Raw genomic sequence first — 16,226 nt, forward strand, 5'->3', positions numbered from 1 at the left:
CGTTCATTAAAACCTGGCCAAAAAAAAAAAGAATTTAAAAAAATGCAGTTTTTAGTTTTTTTTTTTTCTAGGCAGTGTTGTGGTTTCCTTCCTCACATCAGGTGCTGTTAAGCCATCAAAGAAGGGATTTCATTGTGGTAGAAAAACCAGTTCTACAGGATTTCATACTCCAAATATTTTGTTGGCAGTGAATTTGTCTTTTTGTAGACGCTTTGAAAAGAAAATCAGTGTAATGTTCTCATGTTTATGACATGTTTAAGTTTAGCACAAAGACCGAGAAGACAGCAAATAGAGGTTTCCAAAATGCAACTTTCCTTGAAGGTTTGGTCAATAAAGATGTATTTCCACCAGGTGAAAAAAAAAAAAGAAAAAAAAAAAGAAATTAAGCAATATCATACTGATATAAACACATTCTTGGAAGATAAAAAATATGAGCTTGTCAAAGATTTTTTATTTTTCCTCCCAATTTTTACTTTTTATCTTATAGTTGTGGCTCACCATGAGCATTTTTTTTTTCTTTAAATCATGACTAACTTTTCATTATTTCTTTTACTTTTACAGGTGGAAATGGGCTCCCCTGAAGAAGAATGCTTGGATTTTACAAGAGAGATATCATGTTAAACTGCATTTTAAACTGTAACCTGTCATTGTTTTGTTGGGCTCATTAAATTTCCCTCTAAAAAGAAGGATTAGGGTTAATATGTGTTCACACAGCTTCCAGCTACACACTAGCTTTGACTGTGGTACATATTCTGTATCTGAAAGGAGGTTTAAAGTCATAGAAACCTTCAGCATTTCAAGGAGTACACTGAAACTTGCAGTACATGAGAGAAAATGATTGTAAGGTCAACAGTGTGCTGGCAGACGATCTCCTCTCATGAAGATATACTGATACACGTGCTCCACCTGGCAGGCAGCAGTGGGAATGCAGTACAATAAATTGGCAGTGGGTGGGACTCTGATTTAGGAAGTGGTGAGGACACAAAGTCAATTTCTTCCTGTGAGGAATTACATTAATTCTGACTATTCAAAGCTTCCAAACACAAACTTTGTACACTACACTACATACACATCTCTGCATTGTATAGCTAAAACATTTGTCATGACCTGCAGGCATCCATCCTTTTGATGACTAACCACATAAAGGAGCAGGAGGTTTGCTGTGAAGTCAATCTTGGAGCTAATTAAATACAAGAAATTAAATCCTGTCGTCATCCGGGCTGCTTTCAGGTGTTGGTCTTTTTTATTTTAACACCCATGGTAAACCTGCACAACCCGTTCTGTTGAGTGACACCTGTTTTCTCACAGGAGGCTCGTTAGGGACACTCTCGTTCCTTCATCTCTCCGCCTGCGGCAGCAAATGTTCTTGGGAGGACTGGATGCTCAGCCAATCACAAGTGCCTCACAGGAATGTAGGTTAGTTAACACTTTGTGGGGTGGATCCACTTGAACGGACACCAAACTGAGCAGAAATTGATTAAATCTATGGGACCATACAGTCACACTTTCAGTCTCTGTGGACACATTCCTGTTGTTCGCACCTAAGTTTTCCGGAGCAAGTGTGCTGTTCGAACTGCTGAAGGGATTGTTGGGCAACAACAAACCTCAAACAACCCTATCAAAGTAGTCTGAGTGCCCCCCCCCCTTTTTTTTTTGTTTGTAATAAACAATAAGCTATAATCCCACTGTGCATTGTCATTTTTGTCAAAGAGAGAGATTTTTTTTCTGAGAGACTGAAGTATAAATGTGGGCTTTAATTCATGTGATTTGACACCTAAACACTGAGAAGACAGACAGAAAAGACAGAGAGATAAATATTTTCAATGATTTTTATGACCTGAAGAATATCTGATGCCAGTCAAAGCCTAAACCTGTGCAGGACTTCAGTGGATAGCATTGGAAAGAATAGACCAGACAGCTCCGCTGAGGAAGCACTGACAGTGATGTGCACTGGAGGACAGAGCAAGCAATGTCTACTTAATGTTTGATGAGTTCACGCTTGTTTCCTTCCACAGCAATGACACCAAATACCGGTGATTGCCATAAATGAACGAGGAAGCTCACAACAAATCAAACTTCATAACTGCCTTTTATTTTCAGTAGCATCTGTTTTCAAGCTCAGCAGTGTCATAACATACACACACTGTATGTGTCACATGTACAAAATGTTTTTCAAAGCATTATGGTGCTATAAACATTTAAGGATTTGTAGTTAATCTCTTTTAGTCTTCTGCTGGTGGTTCTTCTTCCTCTCCTTCCTCTCCTTCTTCTTCTTCCTCTTCATCATCATCCTCTTCTTCGCCTTGGGCTTTCCTGGCAGCCCTGGCAGCCCTGCCACCTTTGCCACCCTTGCCACCTTTGCCGCCCTTGCCGCCCTTGCCACCCTTGCCACCCTTGCAAACTTTGCCGGTCCTCTTCTGGTACTGGGATCTGGCCAGGATATTCACACACCGACAAAACTCTCGGAAGTTGACCTCGCCATCCCGGTTTCTATCAGCTATTTTCATGGCGCCGTCAATGTCATCAGGATTTACTTTAGCCTGAAGAATACATTCTTGGAGTTACAAAGCAGCACAGAATACAGAAAAGCACACTAGAATGATTAGTAAGAAGCGGGATAATGCATTTTTTTTTTTTTTTTTTTGTCTTACTCTTATTTCTGGACTTTCTGTTTCTGCCTCCAACACGCTCTTGAACGCATCTCCGCTCAAGTGCTCTTGATCGCCAACATACTGCAGATATAGATCCACAATGTTTGTGACGACCGAATCCAGGCGAGCCATGGCTGTAGCTGGAGAAAAGATTGTTATTAATTGTAATTAATTAACATATAGGCAGGTGGAATTACCTTTAAAACATACTGGATGAACAGAAAATACTTTGCAGTCCATTAGAGGTATACAGCATGCTGTAATATTAGTGTTTATAGAGCATAAGATGTAAAAGTCAGTGGGTCAACATCAGGAAAAAGGCTGACAATGCTCAGACCTTCTTGTGTTTGCAGTAGCACTGAATAAAGCTTTCATAAGCACCATGAAGTTTCGCTCAAGTTTTAACAGCAATAATAATCTTCTGGCATTTCCACGGCACCTTTCAAGCTCAGCATCCAAATATAAAGCTGCTATTTTCTGGCCTTCCACAAAAGACATCTTGCTTTTCATCAGCACTCACCTCCTTCTTCACGTTCAGCAGGTGAAGAGAGATCACGTCCGTGTCAGCGGTCCCAGGTGAGAATGCTGACTGAGGGGAAAGCCTCCTCTTAAAGAGTTGACACACACTGACAAACACACACCCATCAACAAACACACACACACATAATGGCATGTATATAGCCACAGGCACACACACCAACAATGATTCATCCTCTGGAAATGCTCCCTACTCCACCCAAACTAGCTCCATCAGTTGTCTCACAACTGCAGCGCCCTAAAGAAAACGTTAAGTAAGGTGTTTATGTCTGTGCTGTATAGAACAAATGGTTGCATTTGTTGACTGTTTGTGTGTTTGTTCAGAAGAGCCTCTGTGTTTGCATGCGCATGTGTTATGTTGCCCTGGGGTTTTGCAAATGTTCTGTATTCACAGGGCTATATTTAATTTAATTTAATTCTTTATTTGTTTTGCAAATACAGGCAGGGATGAGACTATGAAAACAGGGCTTCATGCTACTCTAGCCTTCATCACAATGTTAAAAGTAAAGGGGTGTAAGAGCCAAGAGCGCCAGTTTTAAACGTTCGAGTCTTAGTAGTATTAGAATAAAGCTGAATACACTTTGGAATGCATGTTTCTAACTTTAATTGGTAGTATCTGTAAACAACAACATAATTCAAATTAGCAGCAGTAACATGCATGCTGGATATAAGTATCAAAACACTCCAGTGCGAGAGTCTTGACTGTGTCCCTGAAAATCCTTGATTGTGACACAAGTCACTCTTGTTAATCCTGTTATGTTAATCAACCTCCACTTTCCACTTGTCTGTTCCAAGGCAGCATTTTCTTCTTCACTTGCCCTCTCATGCCCCCTGCCAAATCCCTTTACAGGTCAGTTCAAACTGTTAAGCACCAGCCTCTCTTCACTTTGGCCATATTACTTTCACTTATTGAATACTATCAGATTCTCCTTGCAGGGGAGGAAAAGAAAAACGAGATGGAGGAACACGTGGTGTTGATTACAAAAAAGTTCATCTTTCCACACTCTGCTCGCTGAGGTATAAGTTACACTTTCACTGCTGGAGAGGTTGTGTGCCTCTGTGGTGGTAAGTCTGCACAATGAATATGAACATTGAAAAGTAACACAGTAAATAGAGACAGCTCCCTTCTTCATACTGCTGTTCATCAATATTACCAGTCTCTGCAGTAAATGTTTAAAAGGCAGTTTTTAAAGATAAATGATCCATTTTTTCATGTCATCTAATGACTGCACGTTGCTGTGGCTATTTTCCCTTCAAAATCAAAATAATCCCCCAGAAAAGCAAAAAGGAAACAACTTCAAAAGCCACACAAAAAGAGTGACACCACAATGGAAAGATTCAATTCTTTTCTGAAATGCAGGGGTGTGGAGTACAGGTTTCTCTACATTTTGGTATGCACAAACAAAAGTGGGAAGGATATATGTGCTGACTCTATAATTATGTTGATTATGTTCAGTGCAATGCATATCTTGCAAGTTTTACAGGGGAGTGAACATAACTGTCAGCTCACAAAATACAAATCTTCAAAGGCTCTCGTAGGAACTACTTTGAATAACTTTAGAAAATGCGTATGCACGGCAGTAATGTGACCTGCTGATGACGAGTCCTGCACCAACATTAACAGGCACTTTGTCTTGTTGACACTAACGACACTTCATCTACACCAAACCACACTCTGTAAAACAGTGCTTTTCATGTAACCTCCATTCATCTGATGGTCTTTGTCGGGACATGGTAAACAGTTTACATTTTGTGTTTGCAAGCTAAAGTCTGGCATAACACATCCTCACTGAAACCAGCAACCTTTATGACCTTTCCTCACCCAGTTGTGGAACTGGATTCTGGGTGAACTGTCAAAATGTTTTTTAGGAGTTTGGTTACATCTAGTGGCGAATTAAAGACATTACTCCTTGTTTAAAGGACCAAATCAACTGTTTTCAGTGTTGTCTCAATGTCCAGTCCTTGTTAAAGGCTGGCATGCTGGCTGAAGTGTGATCACCAAGTCCCAAAGAAAGTATATTTTAAGTTCATTTATGTCTAACTTTTAAAGTGTCATGTCTCATTGTCCAGCATCCATTCACCTTCCCTTTCTAAAATCCCAGAGAAACTTAAACTTGCAGCCATAACAAATTACAGTCAGGCTTTTGTTGAAGACCCAGCACAGAAAGCACCTTTTTAATAGTTAAAAACATTGTTGTTTAAATAATATCGTCATGGAAGATCATGCTGGTACACGTTCTGTTACCCAGATGATTAACTTGTGCAACATTTGACACTGTTTCCTTTATAGGCTGTAGCAGTGAGTCAGTAACCTACAACTGGGACTGCCATTGCAGTTTTGTGATATTTGTATTTTATTCATCTGTAAAGTAGGCAGTGCTCTGTTGTTGCCGACATTTTAATTTCCCCTCACCTGTGGTGTGCTCCAGGGCTCCTATTCTACTGTCCTGCATGAGCCCCTTGGTTATTGATATAGTTGCTGCAAGTGTCCTTTGAATTTTTGTGGAGATGAGCCTTTTTTCACACCTTGCAACCCCAGTACACAGTCAGCGCTGTATGTCCAACAGGTATGATGGACTGCATGTTTCATAACTTTTGACTTGGCACAGCAGGAAAAGCGCATGCGGAAATGATAAAACAGATGATGGCTGAATTCCATTTAGCTGCTTTGATTTCATACTTTTCCACCTCTCTTGTTGTACAACCATGGCTTTCTGGGACAGAACAAAGCCACTGTTAATGTAACAACAACAACAACAACAACAACAACAACAACAACAACAACAACAACAACAAGTCAATCATATCAAACACTGCAGATCTAAGAGGATAAGAACTGAGACCTTATTCTCATCAGAATTTAGTGGTGGTTTGTTCTAATTCCTCCAGAATGTTATTTTCTTGCCCTGCAATCGGCTGGCGACCGGTTCAGGGTGTACCCCGCCTCCCATTGCCAGCTGGGATAGGCTCCAGCCCCCCCCAACCCCAAAAGGGATACGCGGGGTATAGAAGATGAATGAATGAATGAATGAATGAATGAATGTTATTTTCTTTAAAAAAAAGGTGTTCATTTGCCCTAAAACTATTACTAACTATTAGTAGAAGGTGGGCATTTGCTTGTAGATTGCCTGTTTGCAGAGATGTTTTTATAATCTTTAGCACATGACTTGAAACACTGTCGAACACCTGCTTTAAAATGCTGTAGGTATGGGGTCAACACATGAGGTGGAGGAGTTTGACTAAGGGACAGTGTAGCAGAGCTCAGTTAATGTAATACAGGAGAATTTTCCTGTGGTTATATCTTTTTTACAGGGTTTGCTGTGGTCATCTGTGTTCACGTCAGCACCATTGCCGGCTCTGTTTGAGGTTATTTTGTTAGTGAAGAAGTTCCTCACAGTTTGATGTAGAGAGCTCTGGACGGGTGGGGGCGGTGCTGAGTAGCTGGTCAATAGTGGAGAATAATATTCTACAGTTCCCAACATTCTCTGTGCTAACCTTGGAAAAGTAATCCTTTTTTGCCAGACGCGTTGCTGTGTTACAGACAGTCATGGCTTCTTTTAATTTTTAATAGAGTTTTCCTCCATTTTCTTTCAGCTGCTCGACAGATTCTCTTATTCTCATTAACACTGCTGTTGTTCAACCACAAGGTGATTCTGTCAGTCGGGTTCTTTATAACCTTTAATAGGGCAGCAGTGTTTAAGGCAGATGACATAGCGTTATTGAAATATTATGACTAACAGTTGTGCTTTTTGTACTGTTACAAGTCAAAACACCTGTAACCTTCTGGAAAAATTCACCAAATCATTTTTAATAACTTTTAAAGCATGACAAGGCATGTTTCTTCCCCTCTTTCGTGTATTTTAGGGCTGTGTATCATCGTTTCACTGCAAGATCTCTCTGAATGCTAACTATCCCAAGAATGCATCTGAAAAGACAGGGAGGGATTTTGTAATCATTACCTACAGGCTTGGGAATGATGTTCCCTTAAACGTAAAAAACAGGGAGCTTCTTGCTGTCTTTTAACATCTCCCTTATATTACATGCTGTACAAAAATGCACCCACTGATTAATCATAATTATGATCATCGGTCTCCCACCTCATGCTCTGCAGTGCGCCGTGTGGCTGCACTTTAACCTTTCTTTTACATACAGCACTTTTTTGCCTGATGACATCCGTGGAATTCCATGTTGGCTGGTGCGTGTCGTGTTCAGTCCCGTCGGGGATGTTCATATTTGCAATGAAAATCCTGACCATGCTACTTGTGTGAAATGTCAGTAGAATGTGCACAGAAGTTGAAATGAATTTGTTATCGAAACTGGAGGAGGGACATGCGAGAAACGCGACCATCTGCAAAAACCATAAACATTCACACCCCATCAAATGTCGTACGCACTTATAAGCACTTCTATTTGGCACAAAACGAAGCCATAACTCATGAACTCATGGCATACAGGCATGTGTGCTGCACCCATGTTCATCTGCTATCAGTGCATTCCCATATTGAACCATTTATATACTGGAAAAAAACCCTGCTGCTTCAATTGAACATTCAGGGAGTATTTATGGGTGAAATGATGTGTTTCAGATGTGAACACATCAATATTCTCAATACCTTCTGAGGTATTTTTCTGGCAACTCTTCTTGACTGTAATGGTTCCATGTGTATAAGAAATGGATGACACAGAGCGTATAAAACTATATGCAACCAGAGGAAAGCTTCCTCAAGAAGTAGACAAGAAAATACATTTTTCTATAACAGATACTAAAAGAGCAATCAGACAGAAGGTGCAATCTTTCCAAGGGCAGTTTTTACTTGTGAATCTTGACACACACTTGAGCTACAGTTATCTTGCTCAAAAAAAAAAAAAAAAGAAAAGAAAGAAAAATCAGGATCAGTATTCGCCCATCACTTCTTGCCCTTCTTTTCATGGAGCATGTAACACTTCTCACAGGCCATCGAGAGGCCGGCAATGAGGGGAAGAAACTCTTCAAAGTCCAATTTATCATCTTTGTTTTGGTCCAAATCTTTCATGATGTGGTCCACAGTTTTGATGTTCTTCTGGGCCTGGAAAAGCATTAGCAAGAGAGATGAGTTCATGGAGCAGAGCTAAAGTAAGAGCAATGAGTCATACTGTATGTGGACTGATTGTACATGTATACACAGAGGACAGAGATTAGATTTGATTGACAGAAGATTCTTACTGCCAGGAAGGTGGGTAACTCATTCTCAACCAGTTTCTTCAGTTCCTTCTTGTTTAAGGTCTTTCCTTCACCGTCTTGACTGGCATAGCGGTGGAAAATGACAATCAGGGACTCCATGCATTTCTCCAACTCCGTCATGGCTGCAGAGGCAGGTGCTGAAAGGGAGAAAGACAAGTCAGGGTATAAATTTCACAGGAAACAAACTTTTGTCTTCACTTAATTATCTGACAGGTGGTGTGAGTTTTTATGCTGAGTAATATTTTACACACAGAGAAGCAATGAGAGTGACAGACCTCTATCTCTATCTGGCTCTGGACCACTTACAACAAAAACAGTCTATTTTATATGAACAACCCTGATTCCAAAAAAATTGGGATGCTGTATAAAACTTAAATTAAAAAAGGATGCAATCGTTTGCAAACAAACTACTGACAGCAGTTTTTTAAAGTGTTCTGAGCCCATGCAGTAATCTCCTTTATACAATCATGTGTTCACAAAGCAGTGAACCTCGCTCCACCCTGATGAGTGACTGAGCCTTTCACAAGCTACTCAGCAGAATACAGAATAAACAATAGACCCCACCTTTAAAATAATATATTGTAATGCATCCATACTTATAAATTAAAAATAAAATATATATAATTCTGAAATAGACCATTCTGCATACTGACTACTTAAACTTTTGTTCCTTACAGTATATATTTTAATGTTAATACTTTTGAAGCCTATGTTAATTTTTGACATTAAGATTATAATTTTAAATGCAGGACTTGTAACAGATTATTTCTGCACTGTGGTATTGCTGCTCAAGTAAAGATCAGAGTACTTGTTCGACTTTTCCACCACTGAGGCTACTTCATCCAAAACTAACACATTGTTAACTGAGGATGAGGATGTGGGTGTTGGTTTTACTGGCACTCAAAGAACATTCCTCGGCTATTGGATATTTTCTGGCACATACACTAAAATCCTTATCTCGAAGCTCCCACTCTCGCCCTGCCTTTCCCTTCCATTTACCCTTTTCTGGATTTCAACAAACGAGGTCGGCCTATACAGACCTTAAAGACAAACGAGACTTGAGGAATTTCAGGGAAAGATAACGGAGGACCTGCCGCAACTTGTCAGAAGTGGAAATTCGTGCGTAATGCGCTTTCAACACCCAAACCCACCCAAGAAAACATGGTGAACAGCCGACAGACTAAAACTTAACTGTAGCAACAGCAGCTTTTTCATGCAGCCTGCACGAACTCCACGCAGCGGCTTGGATGAATAATCTCTCTCCGTTAGAAAAGATCAGTTTTCTGTCTAAACTCGTGCAACTTAGAAAAGATCACTGGAAACAGAGAAGTAAGCGTTTGAAATGGTTTTCCATGAACTTACCTGGTCACAAAGAGACAGAAACTGTGGTCTGAGATGAGCAGTGAAGAGAGCAGGGGCTCACTGGAAGTTTATTCAAGAATTTATAGCCAGCCAGGCAACGCCCAATGTGATGGGAGGGAGAGGGAGGGAGTCAGAGGCACAAGCAGAGAGAGAGTGAGAGAGTGAGAAAATAACGTGGAAAATAACCCACCCCTGCGCCTGTGTCTCCACAGGGCTGTCAAAGAAACAGATACAGAGATATGAGTCCATAGCTTTCAAATGTTCGCACATTTTTGAAAACCAAAACAGACGCCAAAGAGTTTTCCTGCTGAGATTTCAGGTGATGTCATCTGTAGACAGAGATTTCCAGGTCCAGCCTCCCTGCCTAGAAAAGCTGTTGGTCTAATGTGAATCATAATCAAAACACCAGACAGGCAACAGCACAGCAAGATGACTCTAAGCTGTGGAGGGACGCCTGCAGGATGCTGGGACTTGCTGCCTAGAGGCAAGCCTGGGCCTGGACTGCCTGAGTCACACCTTTTGGAGACAAATTGGTCTTTAAGGCTCAGGTGGCTTCTCCTGATCCGGTCTTCTGTTAGAGCTGTCTCCAGTGGATATATTTTACTGGAACCACAGCTTTGTGGCTGAAAGAATCAATATAGTTTCATATTTTCCCAGGCCTGATTTCAGCCAACAGACATGGAGCTGATTGCACACTTTGGTTAAAACAAGGTAGAAAGTTGTGTCATAGACTTTTAAAGTCTTAATGTATTTCAGGAAGTTTCACTCTGCCTGCTCACAGTGAGAGCCGCACCTGGAAGCTGTCCAATACAACCACTGTGTGATCTGTCGACCACTGAGCAGCTCTAGTGGAACTGTTGGGAGTGATTTCACCTTCTCCATCCACGTTTGTCCTGTTGGTCCAGGGTTCAAAGCTTGCCAAGCCCTCTTTTTTTCTAATCTTTAGGCCACCATTGCCAAAAAACAAAATAGAGCAAATACAAAAAGAGAAACCACTGAATTTTTTGACATGAAAATCCATACATACTGCCACTTTTTATAACCCCAAAGAGCATCATGTACATTAATTTGGTCTAAACCCATTTATACTAATAAGACTCCATGCACACATTCACACACTTGGTTCCGTCAGTCGACTTCTGTCGCCCACGAAGCAGCTATGAAGGAGTTACTCTGTCAGGGCTGTTTTAACCACTGGTGGCGGAAGAGGAGAGGAAGACAAACAATGACTGTTTCCATCCCTCCTCCACCTTTTCCTTAACAGATGTCCATCAGCTTACGACTTTCAAATACCACCACACCTACATGAAAAAACAGACTGATGTGCAAACTGAATAAAAAACACAAAGTCTTTTCCAAGGTTTAATTAGAAAATGAATCAAACAAAAAAGCAACTTCATGTGCTGATCAGTGCACAAATCATGATGGGATGTATGAATCTCTTTGCAACCAGTGTAAAAAGAGTGCTGAGGAAACGGTTGTCAGTGGAATGTAGATAGCTGTTAGGGGTATTTTTTTATGTCCAGGGACATTTCTCCACAATTCAAATTCCAGATCAATTGTGACAAAATATGCAACTGCTGTGTTGTTCTCCCCATCAGCACCTGGATAATGTTGACTGATTAACTGGATGCAAGTGGGATCCAACAGATTCATCAGTTCTTCCTTTTGCCCTTGCTGGCAGCCTTGGCTGGTGTTACTGCAGGAACGGCTGCTTGGTAGAGAGCGGCAGATACTTTGTTGATGTAGTACAGTGCGAAGAGGGAGAATATCAGGCTGGAACAGAAACAAAGGCAAAGCATAGATATAAGTTTTCTTTTTAGCATAAAATACATTTAGAGACTAATTCTAACTGTGATCTATGAAGTTGAAGGTGGTATTTGTGATCTGCAGAGGTCACGTACCATGTGGTGACACAGACACGGTGTACCAGACCAGAGGCAAACAGTGACAGGCACAGGCACAACAGAACTGGAAGTGGAGAGAAAGAATAACCCAAGTGAGGAGCAGAGCATGAGGGATCTATTAAAGCACCAATATTGTAAGCTAATCCCAGATAAAGTGTACACATTGTTTGTATGTTAAATCACCAACTAGCTGTGTATTAAAGAGGTTATCTCCTATTAGGAGAGGCCAGCACACTGTTTAGACTGCATGCATTTGATTTCAGTGCTGTCACCACTTACTCTCTGGGAATATCTTAGCTTGGAATCCCTTCCCAAAAATCAGGTTTTCCAGATTATTAAATGCCTGCAAATGAAGTTAAGGTAGAACACTGCTCAAGATAGCAGGATACTCAGAGAAATCAGAAAATGTGATGCAGCATTTTGCTGGAGAATCTATACACAAAAGACAACAACGGCATGGGATGTTCATCAATAAAAAGCTGTTTTAAATAAGGCATGAAACTGTGCAGTTCAATCCATGCTGTCACAAACAGGATACAGTGAGGGAGCAGATGAAGAGGACCGAGCCCAGGAAACCTCCCAGGATGGTGAGCCACTCAGTAGATCCCAGCTGCTTACTGAACATCTGCATCCCAGCAAATACCAGCACTGACAGCAGACTGGACAGCACTAGAGACGTGCCCGTGTTCACCGCTACAAGGCAAAGAAAGTCACTGTTACTGTAGCCTTTCAATCACAGATGCAATTCAAAGTCATTCACAAAGGCCAGCTTTACCAATGATGGAATAGTATGATGCAATAAAACAACCGAAAAGACAGGACACTTCAGCTGTAACTAAACTGATTCATCCACTTGACCTCATCAGAAATAAAAACGCTTGATATAAACACACACACAGGTGCGTAACTGGACGTTGACTGCATAACGTTAGCTGCTAATCTAGTGTGTTTAGCGAATAAGCATCGAATATTTCTGAGCATTGTGAGAGTTGGAAGGAGTTACTGTTGAATAACATCCTCATTTAAATTAGAATATCGTCAATTTGGGAATAAATCAGATTAAACCGTCCGGTTACAATATCTGACGTTAACTTCTCATAACGTAACGCCACGTCAGTGTTCGTTCATAAACGTCTCCGACAAATTGATGCTAGCTTTAAGCTAAACTCACGTTGGCAGCAAATATATGCAAATAATATACCGCTCTACATACATAGTACAATCAAAAGTATATTTCCTTGCTGTCTAACATTAAATTAGTACATACAGTGAAAAATGTTGCTGGGCTAACTTAGAATAAGCTATTTCTAAGCGTTAGCCTTAGCTAACTAGCTTGACCACAGACGCTATCTTACAATATTTACGCAAATACAAACTTGCTTGGTGAGATTGCTCGAATGATAAATGAATCGTGCAATACATACCCATGACTCAATGTTAAAATGGTGTCCTTGTGATGAAACAGAGGTGAATTAGGTTTAACTTAGAGCCAGCTAATTGTCCCGGCTCTAGGAACTAAAAAACCTACGACACGGTCGAAACGACAGGTGGGACCAGTGGGCGGAGTCGCGTCACACAACACGTATCCCTTCATCCTGATACCAACAGGCAGTTATTGACACGCAGTATGAGAAATCGATATTCCCCCTTTTTTTGAAAGCTTTTTCATTGATGAATCTGAATCTGGACTCTATACTATGCCATTCAATCCTGCAGCCTGTACTGTATATGAGAGTACTGCCGTAAAACCTTTAATATTTTCCTGCTGTTTCTATGCCTTTGTTTATAATAGTTGAATGATTCCTCATAGTAATGCAACATATATACTGTTTTTTGCCTACTTTCTTTACCCTGACACTCTGCACAATTTTGCCACTCATCTTTTAGAAATTTATGGGAGAATCATGAATGTTATGCTTTCCATCTGCTACAGAGAATGCTGTGTGCTATCGTACATGTTCCAACATTCAAATGCTTTAATGGACATTAGAGGAAGACCCTGGTTATGGTAAGGGTCTGTTTATCAGAGTGAAGGAGGCGGTGTCTGCACATGGCATGGAGTGTGAAAAAGATATGCCAAAAAGGTTCAGAGCAAAAAGAATTAACAAACACTGACAGTTTAAGAAAGGATTTGTACAAAATGTATTTGGGATTATAATAACTTGCTTTTCTACAGAAATTTGACAGACTGAGAGGCTGAGAGAACAGAAAACTACATCAATGTTTACTAATAAATTAGCACTCATTTCACTACAAAGTCAGTTACAACTGACGTTCTGGCACACATCCTCTCTAGACTAACCACTCTGTCCATGTTAAAAATAAAATAACACGTATGCCTTTTCTACATCTATATTATTCAAAATATATAAAACAAAACAAAAACATTGTGGGGAGCAACTTCTACATTCTTTAGATGTATGTTGGTACAGTGTATGCACATAAGTCAGTTAAACACTGTTGTCCAGTTCATTCATCTGCACACCATTAATGAATCACACATTGTGCCACTGCTGTATCTGCTGGTACACTGAGGCAGATGTCCACATCCACGCTCATTTGTAGCATTTCACATTAGGGCTGTCTTTCATAATGGCTTCTTCTTCAGTCCAAACACAGCTATAAACAGAAGAATTTCCACAAAAGCAGGTAGCGCACTAAAGGGAGAGACAGAGAGACAGAGATGTAGGAATAACCACTGAAAAAAGAGGCACAGTACTTACATGCATGCATACTTCATACTTACTGATACTTCAGTGCTTATAGAGGCTCTATCACTCTGCTCTCTGAAAGCTAGTATAAACATGTGCACACACAAACACACCAACCTGCAGATGGCAAAAATAACCCAATATGTCCAGCATTCCCACTTCTCAAACACAAAGAAAGACAAGGATACGGATGCGCTGCAGTGGACAGCCAATGCTGGGTGCAATATCTGTCAGGGAAAAAGCGCTTTTGGAAAAACAAACACACAATATTACATATTTTCTCTATCTACTAACCTGCAAATGGCAAGGATCCACCAGTAGATGTCACACTCCCACTGCTCAAATAAAAAGAAAAGTAGAGCCACTGAGGCACTGGCATGGGCTCCTGTTGCTATAGTAGGCGAAAAGGTGAATATTCAGGAGTTCGGAGTCATGGAATTGTAACTCAAGACTAGAACGACTTTTTAATACCACTTACATCTTTGTATACTTTGACACATTAAGAGGGCTTCTCCAGAGATATTACATTTAACACCAATTTCCTGGCTTGTGTTGAGGCTACCATCAATCCCTGGCTAATTCCCTCATCCCGTTCTTTGTCCAGGAGGTAGACACCATTGAACTTGCAGCTCTTATCTCAGGCCTGAAATTACTGTAAGATTCTATTTATTGACACGTTCGCCTGTATCATACATTTGGTCGTGAAGAGTCAGAGAGGAAACAAATGGGGGAGAGGGAAACAACAGGCTACAAAGGCCCCCGGGCCAAGCTGTACCCAGGATCTTGGGGCCATGTGGCATCCACTGCCAGGACCCTCAATGGAATCTAATTTTAGACAAAATATATTAATTATTGAAATCCACTGTTGATGGATATTAGTTTCTGTTGCTCAAACATATATCAATTAGATCATCATCAGGTATCAGTCATCATCAGTGACAGACCAACAGTGTCAGTGTAAAGGATACACAGGAGACCTTGGCTGCAGTTGAACATGGACACTCCTGAGAAGAACCCAGCCAACTCTATGGCAAACAGACCGAGGGTGACCGCCAGTGCCACCACCAACCTGACACAAGAAGACACATTAGAGGGTGTGCATGCCTGCGTGTGTCCAAGTATTTCTTACTTAGTGAGAATATGTGTCTGTCCCATGTCTTCCTACTTTCTGTCTTCGTTGTCATACTGTTCTTGCGTGAAGTCCAAAGGCAAACAAGCCCTCACGTTGTTTTCCTGTGAAACAAACACTTCATTACTGCTCATCATAAAATCTGGTCTTAAAACGCATTCATCATATCTATCTTCCTTACCCTCGACCAAAAGATGGTGACAACGATGACAAGGTGAGCTATGATGGTCAAGAACCGTGCAGGGACAAGGCTTCCGACAGCCGACATGCTGAGCGACTACTTAATTAATCAGACGAGCACACTTTGACAAACACAATGCGTCAACAGCGCCGGACTGGCGAAACGTTATTTACTGCAAATTAAATGTGGCTGGTAACTAACAGTAAACCACTGTCCGGCTACAGTATTTGCTCACTTAGCATTTAGCTGCAGTCCGATAGTTAAGCTAACTTTATCCGAGACAAACATGAACTCTACTGCTCGACGTTGAACGTTAACGTTAGACTACACGAAATTATTTTAAGGTACATATCGCAGCTTCATCTTACATTTACCATTACAACCAACGCAACTAACTACTTCGTTACTCTCACGTTGTTGCGCTTTAAGGCGGTTGCTACAACAACCGACAACACCAACTTGAAGTTGGTGCAAGCTTAATTCTAGACCGATGTCACCCACGACTGACTTTCAAAAGTTCCGGACAC

General features: G+C 40.8%; 3 protein-coding genes across 4 annotated transcripts; all 3 read right to left on the reverse strand.

Annotated features, from left to right (window-relative positions):
• Positions 1-2,207: 2,207 nt before the first annotated feature.
• s100a10b (S100 calcium binding protein A10b) lies at positions 2,208-9,901 on the reverse strand. Its single transcript, XM_076736730.1, has 5 exons — positions 9,772-9,901; positions 8,392-8,546; positions 8,098-8,254; positions 2,652-2,791; positions 2,208-2,540 (listed from the first exon to the last, which is right to left on the reverse strand). The coding sequence occupies exons 2-5, from the start codon at positions 8,527-8,529 to the stop codon at positions 2,223-2,225; spliced, it is 753 nt and encodes a 250-aa protein (XP_076592845.1). The 5' UTR covers positions 8,530-8,546; positions 9,772-9,901; the 3' UTR covers positions 2,208-2,222.
• A 1,205-nt stretch (positions 9,902-11,106) lies between these two features.
• krtcap2 (keratinocyte associated protein 2) lies at positions 11,107-13,226 on the reverse strand. Its single transcript, XM_076737074.1, has 5 exons — positions 13,103-13,226; positions 12,217-12,371; positions 11,958-12,021; positions 11,676-11,742; positions 11,107-11,547 (listed from the first exon to the last, which is right to left on the reverse strand). Exons 1-5 carry the CDS (start codon positions 13,104-13,106, stop codon positions 11,427-11,429), a joined length of 411 nt encoding a protein of 136 aa, XP_076593189.1. The 5' UTR covers positions 13,107-13,226; the 3' UTR covers positions 11,107-11,426.
• A 573-nt stretch (positions 13,227-13,799) lies between these two features.
• On the reverse strand, positions 13,800-16,183 carry LOC143324518 (transmembrane protein 107-like). Of its 2 annotated transcripts, none has more exons than XM_076737076.1 (5): positions 15,700-16,183; positions 15,555-15,622; positions 15,358-15,458; positions 14,507-14,603; positions 13,800-14,335 (listed from the first exon to the last, which is right to left on the reverse strand). In XM_076737076.1, the coding sequence occupies exons 1-5, from the start codon at positions 15,784-15,786 to the stop codon at positions 14,266-14,268; spliced, it is 423 nt and encodes a 140-aa protein (XP_076593191.1). In that variant the 5' UTR covers positions 15,787-16,183; the 3' UTR covers positions 13,800-14,265. The 2 variants fall into 2 exon arrangements, with proteins under 2 accessions (XP_076593191.1, XP_076593192.1); XM_076737077.1 differs by lacking the exon at positions 14,507-14,603 and adding an exon at positions 14,684-14,780.
• Between the last annotated feature and the right edge of the window lie 43 nt (positions 16,184-16,226).

This window comes from Chaetodon auriga, chromosome 8, assembly GCF_051107435.1.
Source record: "Chaetodon auriga isolate fChaAug3 chromosome 8, fChaAug3.hap1, whole genome shotgun sequence".
Classification (NCBI taxonomy): Eukaryota; Metazoa; Chordata; class Actinopteri; order Chaetodontiformes; family Chaetodontidae; genus Chaetodon; species Chaetodon auriga.